At 55.0% G+C, this 14,120-nt stretch overlaps 1 protein-coding gene across 2 annotated transcripts in view; it reads left to right on the forward strand.

The window, feature by feature from the left end:
- The first annotated feature begins 936 nt into the window (after positions 1 to 936).
- Positions 937 to 14,120, forward strand: part of SPACA7 (sperm acrosome associated 7) — a 28,034-nt gene continuing 14,850 nt past the window's right edge. The window contains exons 1-5 of one of the 2 annotated variants that reach the window (XM_047864533.1): positions 937 to 1,107; positions 4,561 to 4,620; positions 9,182 to 9,283; positions 10,171 to 10,278; positions 12,981 to 13,052. In XM_047864533.1, coding sequence (XP_047720489.1) covers positions 1,008 to 1,107; positions 4,561 to 4,620; positions 9,182 to 9,283; positions 10,171 to 10,278; positions 12,981 to 13,052 — 442 coding nt within the window. In that variant the 5' untranslated portion in view covers positions 937 to 1,007. The remainder of the gene's footprint in view (positions 1,108 to 4,560; positions 4,621 to 9,181; positions 9,284 to 10,170; positions 10,279 to 12,980; positions 13,053 to 14,120) is intronic. The other variant, XM_047864539.1, reaches the window with a different exon arrangement.

Below are 14,120 nucleotides of genomic sequence, written 5' to 3' on the forward strand. Positions count from 1 at the left end.
TCAGGTTTTAGGAGGCATGGTTGCTCTCTTTTACCCTGGTCCACTCCCCTGGGACCCCACACCTGTTTACACAGGAGCAGTGGCCTGGGCAGACCACCCACCCCACTGTGAGCCTGGGGACAGGTATCGGTCTTGATCGGGTATGACCCAGGCGAGCCAACCAGAGTCCTTCCTTTGGGGTTTTCTCACAGATGCCGATGGAGAAAAGCCTAGAATGTCTGAGACAATGAGCTGTGGGACATATGTAGCCATGCTCCTGTCTTGGGATGAGTGTCCACCACCGGAGAGAAGTCAAGGCTGCTGAGAAGGAGGGAAAGGGGGACAGTGGCAGACCTGGGGCATCAGCCCTATTCTTCTCAGACCCCTGGAAATGCTGGTCCCAGCGCTCACCATCCTCCTTCCAAGGTACCTCTTGTCACTTACGCTGATTTTGGTTGGCTCTGCCACGTGCCCTTAGAGTCTTGATTACTATCCCACCCCTTGGGCTTCAGGGACTGCAGGACAAAAGAAGGCTCCAGAACAGGAAGTGAGCATGCTAAGGGGATCTCTGTTACCCTACTGCCCCAGTCAGCCTCCCTGCTTCTTCATAGTCACACAGCCCCGACACTGCCCTCCCCGCACAGGGAGCAGGACGCCACTCACTTCCTGCGTGACGTCACAGGACCCTGGACACCACGCTCCCTGCATAAGGGGCGGGACCCTGTGCACTTCCTGCCATGACGTCACAGGATGCTGGACACTAACCTCCCCGGAACACGGGGTAGGACCCTGTGCCCTTCCCGCCATGACGTCACAGCTCCCCAGACATGGCCCTCCCAGCACGAGGGTGCAGGACCCTGCTTACTTCCTGCTGTGAGGTCACAGGACGCTGGACACTACCCTCCCCAGAACACAGGGTGGGACCCCGCTCACTTCCTGCTGTGATGTCACAGGACCCTGGACATTCCAGGGTATCCTGGAGACCAAGGTCTTCAGGGCATGGTCTTCTTCCTTCAGCTGGAGGGAACATGGCAGGAGACAGAGGAGTGATCCTGTTTGTCCTGCTGCTGTCCTGCTGGTGCCACACGGAGCCCCAGCCCATCAACATGACTTCAGGTACAGTCACAGGTGGGTGGCTATTGGGCTGGTGGGAAACGCACGTCTCCCTGGGGCTGAGTCAGGCCCCTCCCCACCTCCCCAGTTTCCCATCCATTTCTGGGAGAGAGTGAAGCGAGTTGAACACTTTTCTACCTTGAAAGTCCTTTTCAAACTCCAGAACCCCATGGGGAAGGAGCGTATGCGATGTATTTTCACTTTTTATCACAGATGATTTCTAGGGCGCCTGGTGGTTCAGTCGGTTGAGCGGCCGACTCTTGATTTGGGCCCAGGTCTTGACCCCAGGGTCATGGGATCCAGCCCCGCATTGGGCTCCATGCTGAGTGTGGAGCCTGCTGGGGGTTTTCTCTCTCTCCCCTCTCTGCCTCTGTCCCCTGCTCATGCACATGCTTGCTCTCTCTCTCTCTCTCCCTCTCCCCCTAAACTAAGGAAACAAAGACAATTTCTAACCTCCCGAAAGTCGAGGGGCAGCACAGAGACCCTGCCGCCCCCACCCCGTCCGCCACCCTGCACTTCCTGCACACACACTGCTGCTGTCCCCGGGACCTTGTAGTCCTGTCCAAGGGGTCTTACTGCTTCACGTAAACCTTTTCTTGGTAACGTGAGGCGGTTGTCCCTTACACGCCGGTGTCGTGAAGACCCGGACAAAATTAACGGAAGCCTGCACAGCAGCTCATCCTGGCTGCGCCCGATCCGCCGTGGTCCCCAAATGTCCTTGTCAGGGAGGGTGCCGATCACACCCAGGACAGCCCCCGCGTGTGCCTCTGGCCCCCGCCCTCCCATGCTGGCCCCTTCCGCATGGAGGATCTGAGCGGGGACAGGCCGGCCGGGACAGGATGGGACTCTGTGACTCCCCAGCAAAGGATGGCAGGGAGGAGGTGCTCCGTGACCCCCCCACCTGACTTCCTGCCAGGAAGCTCTATTCTCAGGCCACCCGGCCACTCTTACACCTGCCACACAGGTCACCACAGATGGAAGGAACAGGGCCGAGATGGTCCCCCAGCCCCAGCTCCCAAGGATGACCGAGTGGACCCTGAAGGCTCACTCACAGGGTTTGGGGGGCTTCTCTGAGAGCAGGACCATGGGTGCTGCCCGAGCCGGTTCTGTGTCCCCTCCCGCCCTTGCCACGCCCACACGTCCCAGGGGGGGACGGGCCAGCTGGCTGCAGTCGGGCCAGAAGTCAGGTGGTCCTGAAAGGACTGAACATCCCCAACTTCCTTTTCTTCAGCAAACTGAGCTCTGAGGCGCTTCCCAAGGACAGTGTCCTTTGCGACGCCGTGGGTGCGGACAGGGCTGTAACAGGTGGGGCCATGTGTCCCCCATGGGACGGCGCGTCCCTCCAGGCTGCTCCTTCCTGCTCAGACTGTCACGGGCCAGTGCCCTCGGGAGGTGCTCCCAGCCCCCAGGGACAGAGCACTCCTCCAGCCCTAAGCCAGCCCGCCCCTCCCCCACCTGGTCTCCTGTCCAGACAGGGACACCCTTAGGTGACCGTCATGGTCTTCCCGGCTTGAAAGGCCAGTTAAGGGCAATCCCTAAATCATTTTCTGAAAGGAAACAGTGGGTTTCCTTATGGGCTTGCCGCTGGGGCGCAGGGGCGCGGGAGTACCCGTCTCCGGGGGTCCCAAACAGACCAGCTCCGGCCGCTGACAAAATCCAAAGGTGGAGACAGTGGTGGTGACACGAGAAAGGAGTTTATTTCGGTGAGGCCGACAGCCAGAAGACAGCGCGGACTGGCGTCCCCAAGACTGTCTCCAAATGCAAAGACCCTTCCAGGTTTATCTGCAGAGATGTGGGACAGAGGCCAGGGCACAGGCGGATGGACAGGAAGGGTCATGTGCATCATTGTCATGGGGTCCATCACGTGTGGGCTCCGGCCGGCTCAGGCAGTTTCCATTCCCATCGGAGGAGGCTTTGCCCTCCGAGTCTTGCTTGAGTTAAGGGAGAAGCTGGAAATGAGAACTTCATCTATTAGAAAGTTTGCAGTCAAAACGGGGATGGTTGAAGTCCCCCGCCTCTGGGGGCTTACCGCCTCCGAGGGCACTGGTGCCGTTGGCCAACGTGAGTCGCCCTGACCACGAGGAGAGACGGGAACGGCAGCCATGGGCCTGGTTTGCCTTGTTTTCCCCAAATTAACCAGAGCACAGCCGCAGAGGTCAGCAGCGAGCCCTTCCCGGTGTCCGGGATGCGCACTGTGCAAATATGGAGGAGTAGTCAGGGATCCTGGTAACTCCGGCGCCCGGCGGTTTGAAGCCGAGAGACTGTCAGTCGGAGGTGACAACAGGCGAAACACGCCACAGCCGCCACCGTTGACAATGCACTTTGAAAACCGTGCGGGTATTCTAGAGCATAAATATTTTTCTGCACACGCTTGCTGCCTGACTGGCACAATACTCCCATTATAATCACGGGACAGACACAGAATGAAAAGAGTATTTTTGACAAAGTGCTCGCTCGACGCAGCTGTGCCCATTCTTAATGACTCATTAATGCCTCATCCTCGGCGAACTGTACTTTTGTTTGCCTCGTTGCCGGGAGGTCAGCACACTGGGAAGCGATTGTCATCTCCGTGCAGACCTCCTTGCAGAGATTTCGGCATTGTTCTAAGCCCCGCGTGCAGATGAGGCCATTGGTATGCAGATTGTCCGTCATTAAAACCATTTGAAAATCAGCGTTGTCACTGGTTTACTGTTGGAACGAGAGTCTGCAGACGCCTGCGAGCTCTGTGCAGCCGGGCAAGGTGGCGCTGCCCAGCGGGTCCCGGGCGTGCCCTCTCCCCTCCCCGGGGGCGGGAGGGGAGGCTGACCTTGACCCTGAGTCGAGGAAATGGACGAGGACACCCAGCTCTGAGCAAAAGGAGTAGTAGGGAGCCCCCGGCTGGTGCCGCCTTGCGGAAAGCCTCACTCCAAGCACTGCCGGGCCCCCAGCGAGGCCGGGGAGGCTGGGGGTCGGGCGTCCAGGGATCCCACGGAAGTCTGCCATCTGGCCCGGTCGGCTCACCCCTGAGACCCCGTGCCTTCCCTGTAAACAGACCACCTGGAATCACTCTGCTTCTGAAGGGGAGTCTCTCTGGGAACCCCTCCCAACCAGAGAACCCCCACCGTTCCCCAAATCACGTCCCTAAGCTCCCAGAGGCACCGGCCTCTGGAGCCCTTCAGAAAGGACGTGCGCGTCCCTCTTGGTTGGCTGTCCGCGGAGCACGTGCAAGGGCAGTCATCCCTGTGCCAGGACGCGTGTTCCCTTCCGAGGGACGGTGCCAGCGAACACTGCCCCACGCGGCAGGAGTCAGAGCACAGGGCACGTCCCTCTACCACACGGCCGCCTTGCCTGCCACTTTCCGGATGAGAACCCAGTCCTGGGAACCCCTTGCAGGCCTCTCCCCCCTGCAGCGGGCTGGTGGGCGCCGCAGAGAGATCAGTGCAAATTCAATGAATTGTTAAACTATTAGGGTATTTATTTCCTCCTTAGGTCCAACCACTGAAATGCCACCCAGCTCAAAAGATCCGGAGGATATACCTGGAATATTTGGTAAGGAACCACCTCATATCGGTATTTGGCCTGTATCTGGAGGGGTGGGTGCCTGTGAATGGGTGCTCCCCAGAAAACCTGGTGGCACAGGTGAGGGTGTGATTTGGTTTGAGGTTAGAACCACACGCCATGGCCACAGCCATGGCCACGGCTTCAGTGCTTTCACCTGAGTCAAACTCCCAAGAATTCAGGAAAGAAGTAGAATTTTAGGCCATTAGACGCAAGAAGGGCCGTGGAGCATCGCTTCTGAATGCAGGTCCCCAGACCAGCAAGCCATGCCAGCCAGGAGCACGTAAGAAATGCCCAGTATCCAGCCCTCCCCAGAAGCCCTGCTGTCCTGGGAATCGCTGACTTTAGGGCTGCTCAAAAGAAGTACAACGCAGGCCACACATACGGTTTTAAATTGTCTAGTAGCCATATATTTTTTAAGTGTTTATTTTATTTTTGAGAGGGACGGAGAGAATCCCAAGCGGGCTCCGTGCTGCCAGCACAGATCCTGACACGGGCCCTGAACTTAAAAACCGTGAGATGGCGACCTGAGCAGAAATCAAGTGTCAGATGCTTAACTGACTGAGCCCCCAGGCGCCCCATCCAGTAGCCATATTTTTTTTTTAAAAGAAGCGGGTGAAACTTAATCACATTTTGTTTGATGTTATCATTTCAACGTGTAACCAACATAAAAGTACTAATGAGGTATTTTCAGCCTTTTGTCACACGGAGTATTCACAGTTCAGTGTAGTTCACGCTTAGAGGATATGTCAGTCGGACACGCGTGGGTCCCACATGGCCAGAGCTACGGGGCCCCCAGTTCTGGTCCAGCCCTCACTTCACATTTGTAGAAGCAGAGAGAGGGCTCCCGGCAGTCTCCCTCCCGCTGGGACGGCTCTCCCCCTAGGCTCCGGCTGGGGACTCGGACTTCCCTGGGTCTGAGCAGGAGCCCTAGAAACTCAAACAGTGGAGTGCCTGTCTGGTTATGTGGGCTCTTTCCAGCAGCGTCTCTGCCACGACTTTGGACTTTGCTGCATTTCCAAGTCTGATGCAGCAGAGGCCCTGGGAAATCCTCTCTGACCGCCAGAGGGATGGCAGACAGACAGACAGGTGGATTGGCAGATTACATGAATGAGCGAATGAATGAATGTTCCAGTTTGGTCTGGGGCTACCGCCGTCTGCTCATCTCCGCGCTTCCCGTCTCAGACTCAGAGGCAGTTGTTCCGATGCCCACAGGTGCCTCAGTCCCCCTGAAGCAGGTCCTGGCCATAAAATGACAGGACATCAGCTCTGTGTGTGGTTCAGGCCTTGGGGAGAACTCAGGTGCATGGAGGCCCCTGCCCCATGCAGGTGTGAGCTTAAAGGTGTGACTTAGATGCCCTTAAAAATGTTACGTGCAGGTCAGGTAAGTCTGAGGGTGCCAGACCTGGAAGGGCGAGGCCTCATCAGGTGAACTTTCCAGCAAGAACGGGGCACCAGCAGGTCCACGAGCGGTGGAGACAAACGCTCCCAAGTTTCCTGGGGGCTCTGACCGTCCCGGGCCCCACAGGACCATAGTCCTGACACCAGCACCCCCTCCATCCCGTGGGCCGACCCCCCAAAGTCCCAGCCACTGTGGAGAAAATCGGAAAGGATGAGTCACTGGGATTTCTGATCAACTAAGCCCAGAAGGGGAGCTGAGGCTCCCTCTCCACCCACCCCATACTTCCCCCGGATGGGGGCGGGAGAGTAAGACATCCGCGTCTCTGGAAATAAGTGAGGCCACCGAGTGAGAACAGCAGGGGCTGCCCATTCAGAGCTCCCTGTAGCAGGGCATCCGCCAGGCCACCGCCACGTGCATGTGGCAGAGACTCAGGTGGGTGGGGCGGGGAGAGCTCAGGGTGGAAAAGAGGTGGCTGGGGGCAGGGACCCTGGGGGAGATGCTGGCCCAGGACAGATGGGGGGGAGGGCTGGGGGAGGTGCTGGCCCAGGACAGCTGGGAGAGGGGCCTGGGGAAGGTGCTGGCCCAGGACAGCTGGGGGGTGCCTGGGGAAGATGCTGGCCCAAGACATCTGGGGGGGGCCTGGGGGGAGGTGCTGGCCCAGGACAGCTGGGGGGAGGGGCCTGGGGGAGGTGCTGGCGCAGGACAGCTGGGGAGTGCTTAGGGGAGGTGCTGGCCCAGAACAGCATGGGGGGGGGGGGGCGGCTGGGGGAGGGCCTGGGAGAGGTGCTGGCCCAGGACAGCTGGGGGGGGGGGGTTGCTTGGGGGAGGTGCTGGCCCAGGACAGCTTGAGGGAGGGGGCCCAGATGTGGGTGCTGGCCAGGACACTGGGGCAGCTAACCAGAAGCAGGTCCAGGGATGGGTTAGGGAAGCACACGGGGCTTTCTCTGGTTGGTCCCAGGTTGGAAACAGGACAACAGTTGGGGAAGCCGTCCTGCCCTCAGGGGCAGATTGCCCGGGGTGGAGGTGGGACTGCAGGAGTGCCTTCTGGAAGGCCCCCCCCCACCCCCACCCGCCGGCCGTCTGGGCTACAGCGGTCACCATGGGCTGGTTTTATTTTGACGTAGGTCTGGTGCTTGTCCGTTTGTATATTCAGTATCTCATTTATCAGAAACAACAATTTACCCATAAGAAACTAGACAGAATTCGAAGGCAGCGTTGTTTCAATCTTACAGCAACCTGATGCTCTGTCACTCCCTGAAGGTTTCTGCTACGATTACATGCACAGTGCCTCTGGAGGCCTGTTGGAATTTGTGGTTTGGGTTTGCTCACCTCTGAGGTGTCCCCCAGCCCCCCCTCTGAAGGTGGTGTGAGGTCGGCTGGCTTCGGCCTCCTCTTGGCCCTGAGGACTGTCCCCGCCCACTTTGAGGACCTCTCAGGATGTGTGCAGCTGATGGTCTCTAGTATCCCCAGGAGGCCACCCCCTTCCTTCATAAAGTAGACTGGTTCCAGGAGCTCCCACTGCTTTGAGCTGGTCAGTCAGGCTCCTGTCCCGGCCCCTGGTGGGTGCTCTGTGAAGTGCTGTGCACAGTCACACATGTAGAGTCCTGCCCCTTGCACACGGCTGCGTATTGCTCCAGACAGAGACCAGGGACCAGGGCTGGGCCGCCCTTGACCCCCAGGCACCTGGACAGTTTCTGGTACACAGTAAGTGCTCAATACAAGTTATTCCCATGAATATCCGCTCTTCTGTCTGACCCAAAATCTAACTAGACACCTTGATCTCGGGGACTTAAAATGGGCTCTTCTGCACAATAACTGGCCCAGAAGAGTGGCCAAAATCTTCTCAAGGTGGAAACAGGTGTGGCAAAAACCACTGGCCACATGAGCAGGGCCAGAATGGCAGCAGTAAGGGGCTGTGCTCCCGTGTCACCAGCAGCTCGGCGACATCAAGTCATGGCCCTGAGGCCACCCTTGAGCTTCTGCCTGTGGTCATGGATGGCGTCCACAGCCCCAGAACTGTGTCCACTTCCAGGGCAGGGAGAAGTAAGGGTGTGGGGGGTGAAGCCACCCACTTCTCTCTACCGGGAGAAGCAAAGTTCCTGTCAAAGCCAGTGGGCTCGCTGACCTTTGCATGTCCTGAGCCCCCAGCTGCCCCACGGTCCCAGCCAAGTTCAGCTTCTGTGGGGGAGGTTGGAGGACGCCACACAGAGCGGTGCAAGAGCGTCTTCCCGTACATGGCAGTGAAACCTTTGTTTCCAGTGATGCTTCACGTCTGTTCCCCTGGACTCCTGTAAGTCACATGACTTGGAACCCGGGTGGGCAGCCGTGTGCTTTGCCCAGGATCTCAGGGCTCCCAGGATGTGGACCAGGAAAGTCTGGGCAAACTAGTCATCACCTGCTAGGTGGGCTCCAGCCTCAGCACCTGGACCGACTGCTCAGGGTTCCTCGTAGGTGGCAGAGGTTGGGCGACTCCCAGCTGCTGTCTTTTAAATTACATTAGTCTCCACCACGGTCCTCGACTGTGCTAAGGGCTTTCCACATACACGGCTTTATGTGACACTCATAACACGCCTGATGAGATAAAAACAGACCCATTTTACAGAGGAGAAAACTGAGGGTCCAAGTAGAAGCTGCCTGGGTCGTGACCCAGTGACAGCGAAACCAGGACGTGGGTCCCGTCTATCTGACGCAAAGCCCAGTGCGCTTACTTTAGAAGCTTCCTGGGAGCTGTCAGGGAGATGTAGAGGGAGAGAGAAAACAATGCTGCGTTCTGCAGAAATCGGGAAAGACCGTGTGCCTCCAAGGGGATGGCTTGGGGAAAGTCTCAGAGGGGACAGAAGGACAGAGGGGCAGAGAGCAGAGGTGGGACGGCACCTGGGCCAGGCTTTCTAGCCTCGTGTCTTTGGGGAACAAAGTTTATTGTCCAGGGCATCTGGATGCCCTCAGGTTTTCAGGAGTTGTTGAGGGGGGCAGTGGTCTCCCACCCCAGACAGGGCACTTTAGAGATCGCAACCCCTGTCCGTCTCCACGGTGCCCCTGGGAGTTCCGGTTTCTAGTCCCGCTTCACAGACTGCCTTCGGTCCAGGTAGAACAAGAGGGTACCATTCCTGCTCCGTTGGTTCTAACATGTCCTTATGTGCTTTTCCCAAGATGAAATTCTAGTCCAAGAGATGTTGAATCCAAATAAGTCATCAGTGGCTGGAAAGCACATGACAGCATCAACATTGTCAACAAAGTTGTTCAACGATAAAAGCAAGTATACATTTTTTACACCTGTGATTGCGTGTACTCCTAGAGGTCTGTGGTTGTGAAGACACAATCCTACCAGTTTACATTCTTTAAGGCCAGCTTACTTCTGGGGCAAAAGCAAATGGCGGTGTGCAAGAAACAGGTGTCCGGAACCTTCTCTGTAACCTTCCCGAGATTGAGGCGGCCAAGCCGAGGCTGGCGGAAACGAGTTCCTCTTATTTTGGGGTGGTCTCGGGGGTGCACACGCAAGCAGGTTCTTGTGCTCAGGATGCAAAGGCGGCTTAGCCACTGCGGGAACGGGGGGGACACATGGAAACAGGGACTTGCGACCACCCGCTCACTGACTCGTACCTAAGCGTTGAGAGCGCGGGCAGTGACACTGACCCCATTGCACGCGGGACAGAACAAAGGTCTGAAGAACCTGCCCGAGGCCACATCGCGAGTAGTGAACGTGGGGAGAGAAGGCGCTTTTCCAAAGGGCGGTTCCGTGGTGTCCGGGGTGCGTGTCGATCAGTGAAACAGCTCGCTGAGAACCAAGACCCAGTACTTGGCTGACAGTTGCTAAGGGGACGCCGGGAGCAGAAACCCACAAGCAGTGCGTGAACTGCATTCAGCAGCCGGGAAGTTCAGCACTTTCTTGCAATTGTGCGCCCAGATGTGAATTCTGGTTCCTGGGACGAACACCACCCAGCATCTGCTGGGGCCCAAACTTCCGGGTTCAAGGTGGTCAGATGACACCTGACTCCGGTACATCTCAACTTTCCAAGGCACGTTCTCAGTAGACCTTGACAACTGTTAGCGTTCCGTAAGATACAGTGTGGACCCAAATGTTCGTGTGTGTGTGTAATCAAAAATTTGTTTCCTTATTTTTTCCATGGTCTTCATCAAAGATGACAGCATGAATGAGGATTTTGAAGTTGGTGGCACTCAGAATTATCAGGGACTCTCTGATAATTCACAATTCTCTACTGGCAGTGAGGACACAATTTTCAATAATGGTAAATGCAACACGGTAATGCCCTTGCCTTAGGAGAAGGTGGTGGGGAGGACAGAGGAGCCAGGCAGATGTACACGGGGACGTCCCCGTCACGGAGGATGAAAGCGTGGCTGGGGAGAGCTTAAGGCTGCTTCACCCCAGTGGGGCTGATTTCCCGTCTCCATTGAGGAACCGCCTGCCCACCACCCCTGCCCGTGGTCCTGACCCTGGAGAAGCAGAGCCTGGCAGGAAGGTCCCGGCAGGCAGGTGGCCACTAGCCGGGAGGAAGGGCCGCCACACTGCCCGCCCCTCCCACACGTCAGCTGGGTACCTGCCCCTCCCTGGGGGTCAGGGGCTGGGCAGGGAGAGCCAGTGTCGCCCCCCCCACCAGGGAGGTTCCCCCGGAGTGAGGGAAAGTGTCCCTCCAACGGCCACGGTTGCTGAAATTAACTCCATGTTCAGGCTCTGAGGCTGAGGAACTAGGCCCCCACGGGGTGACAGATCTTTTCCTCACCCTAAAGATGATGCAAAAGAAAGGTGCCCATGTAGCTCGCAGGATGCCTGGCCCGTGAAGGGTTGTGGCAGGCTCTAGAGAAGAGAGCTTGTGAAATGGCAGCTTTCTGCTTCCATCACTCCTTCTGGGTTTCTTTATTGGGATTTTGCCCTGAGGAAGAGCTTGTTCCTTATTTATTCATTCACTTACCCCAGATTTGCCTTTGGGGGTCCCTCCATTTGGCTCTTTGGTCTTGTTACTGTGCCCCCTCCTTCTGAACACCTCCCCACTTTCTGGCACCATGAGGTGTTCTGGGCCTCTAGCCCCCCAGCCCCAGCCCTGGAGTCGTGATTCTTTTTCACCAAAGGATGGAACTTAGAAACAAAGAAGTGGGTGTCAGGTGGACTGGAGTAGAATGTCATTGCCGCCTCCATCAGGCTGGGCTGGGAAGTATGTGACCACACACAGAGACACACACGTACACATTCACATGCACATGCAGAGACACTTACACACAGAGACACACACTCGTGCACACGCAGAGACAGGCACACACAGAGACACATATTTGTGCACATGTAGAGACGTGTGCACACAGAGACACACGCTCGTGCACACAGACACACATGTGCATATGCAGAGACACACGCTCGTGCACACAGACACGTGCACATGCAGAGACACACACTCGTGCACACGCAGAGATGTGCACACACAGACACACGCTCATGCACACAGACACGCATGTGCACATGCAGAGATACACGCTTGTGCACATGCAGAGATGTGTGCACACAGAGACACGCACTACACATGCAGAGACATGCACACACAGGTAGACACGTACACAGATAAGCACATGCACACACAGACACACATGTGTGTGCACACAGGCACATGCAGACGTGTGTGTATATGCAGACCTACAGACACACATGCGTGTGCAGATACAAACACACACAACCAGTCACGCACACACAAATGTGCAACACAGGCGTACACATGCACAAACACAGAGGCACGTGCACACGCAGCCATATTAAACTGTCTCCCTCTTTCTCTACGTAAAACCACGACCTGCAGCTGACAGGCCTCCATCCCGCTCCTTGGAACTTTCTTAAAAATCTGGCTCCCATTTCCACAGTAACTGAAGCACTTGCTGAGTCTAGAGGCTTTGGATTGCTCCCCCCACCCCTTGGGAAAATCAGATTGGCCGACAGGAGAGCAGTGTCGGTGAGGAGTTCTTTGTCTCTGTCTCACGTGTGGTTCGCAGGGTCACCCGGGGCACGTCTTTCCTCCCGCCCTTTCTGTGTGCCCCTCGTTTCCCGTAAAGTCAGGCTCATTCCTCATGCTGTTGATGTTAGATGTTTGTATTTGAATATGTGGGCATTACTATGGTTTTGGAGGTCATCATGATAGACAGAGGTACGTACCGGAATCCGCTAGTGGCCCACCACGTGCATGCCTAGTGGGCCGTCCCCACGAGTCCCGTGTTCCCTTGGGCTCAAATGAGATTCACGTACACTCAGATCACCTCCCTTGTTAGGTGAGGGCGCCCACCAGGCTCTGCTTTGTCCCCTCACACCAAGCTGGGAGCCACTGCACACCCTTAAGGGAGCTGGTGCCTGGTTCTCCAGCGGGGCACGCCCCTGTGCCAGTGAACCACGCCTCGTGCCCGCCGTCTTTCTACTTGTTTCCACTTTACATTGTCTCTACAGTTCTTCAGGGTGCCACGGCAACAGCCTGCTGGGCGTGTGTTTGCATGTCGTTGGAAATGTAAATTCTCCTAATTGGGAGGTGGGGCCAGCAAACAAGTGAATACAAGGTCTTGATAGATGACGCCTGACTTGATACTTGTGCCATGGCTTTCCAGAACATGTTATTTTTTAAAGCTTATTTATTTATTTTGAGAGAGAGAGAAGGTGCAAGTCATGGAGGGGCAGAGAGAGAGAGAGAGAGAGGGAGAGAGAAAGAACCCCAAGCAGGCTCCTCACTGTCAGTACAGAGCCCAACGTGGGCTTCAACCTACGAACCGTGAGATCATGACTGGAGCCAAAGTCGGACGCTTAACCGACCGACCCACCCAAGCGCCCCCAGAACACATTTTTAAATAAAATTTGAAAATGATATTGCATTTCAACTTAGTGTTTGAAAATAAACCATGGCCGAAACGTTCATAAATGTGTAATCAAAACCCTGTCTACCTGTTTTTTCCATGTGCGTCATCGAAGAACCCAGTACTGACCAGAGTTACCGGCTCGGCAATCCTGAGGGTTACAGCGAATCACAGTTCTCTTCTGGTGGTAAGGACAGAGTTTCCAATGACAGCGACTGTGACTCAGTAGCTACCCCTGCCTGCATGCCGGGAGGACGGGGCGGAGAGTCAGTCTGCCTTGCTGCTGTTACAAATGAGGACATCTTTGCCCTGCGTGCTGTAACTGTTTTCTTTGTGTATTTGAATGCTGTTGATTTTTGAAGGCTAAGTATTATTCTGCTCCCTTCTTAAATCCTTTTATTGTTTCAGTTCATTTTAACATTGATGTTTTCGGGTTTTCCAAACATACTGCATTATCACATACAAATAGAATTTTCTTCTTCTTTACCAATGTGTATGCATCTCATTGGTTTCTCTTGTCTAATTGCATTAGCTCGTGTTTCTAGAATAGTGGTTGGAAGTAGCAGGGTTAGTGGGTTTCAGTGCCTCATTCACAGTCTTAGCAGAATAAGTTTAGCCAATAAGGAAGATTCTGGCTTTTAGACAAAGACTTATGTATTTTCATGTGCAAAAAAAAAGTAGCCACCAACTTTTTTACATTTTGTCCCGGCCATTTTCATTATCTTCGGCAATGCTAAAGTTTTTTCTTTAGATCTATTAATGCGGTGAATGATGTATGCATGGATTTTCCCGTGTTGAACCAACCTTGCATTCCTAGAACAGATCTCACTTGGTCATGTTCATTGTTTTGGATCCTGCTCGTTGGTGTTTTATTTAGTAATTTTGCACCCAAATACAGTTCATAGGTGGTATTAGTCTGTAGTGTTTTTCGGTACTTTTTATCAGATTGAAATGTCAGTGTGATACCTGCCTCATAACAAAGATTTAAAATTTTTTTTTCTTTCTTTTTGAATCTCTTAGAAAATTTAAAGAGCATTGAAACCATCTGGTCTTTTCAGACTTGTCAGAAATGCCCTGTGAAACCATCTCATTCTGGTGCTTTTCCTAGAGTAATTACTCAGTAACTCTCTATTTCTTCTAGGCAAAGTGATTCATTTAATCTTTCTTAATCAGATGCAGTCAATTTTAGCAATGCATTTTTTTTTTAGAAAAACATCCATTTCTTCTGTGTTCTCAAACGTATTTGCAAGGAAGT

Source organism: Prionailurus viverrinus, chromosome A1 (assembly GCF_022837055.1).
Source record: "Prionailurus viverrinus isolate Anna chromosome A1, UM_Priviv_1.0, whole genome shotgun sequence".
Classification (NCBI taxonomy): Eukaryota; Metazoa; Chordata; class Mammalia; order Carnivora; family Felidae; genus Prionailurus; species Prionailurus viverrinus.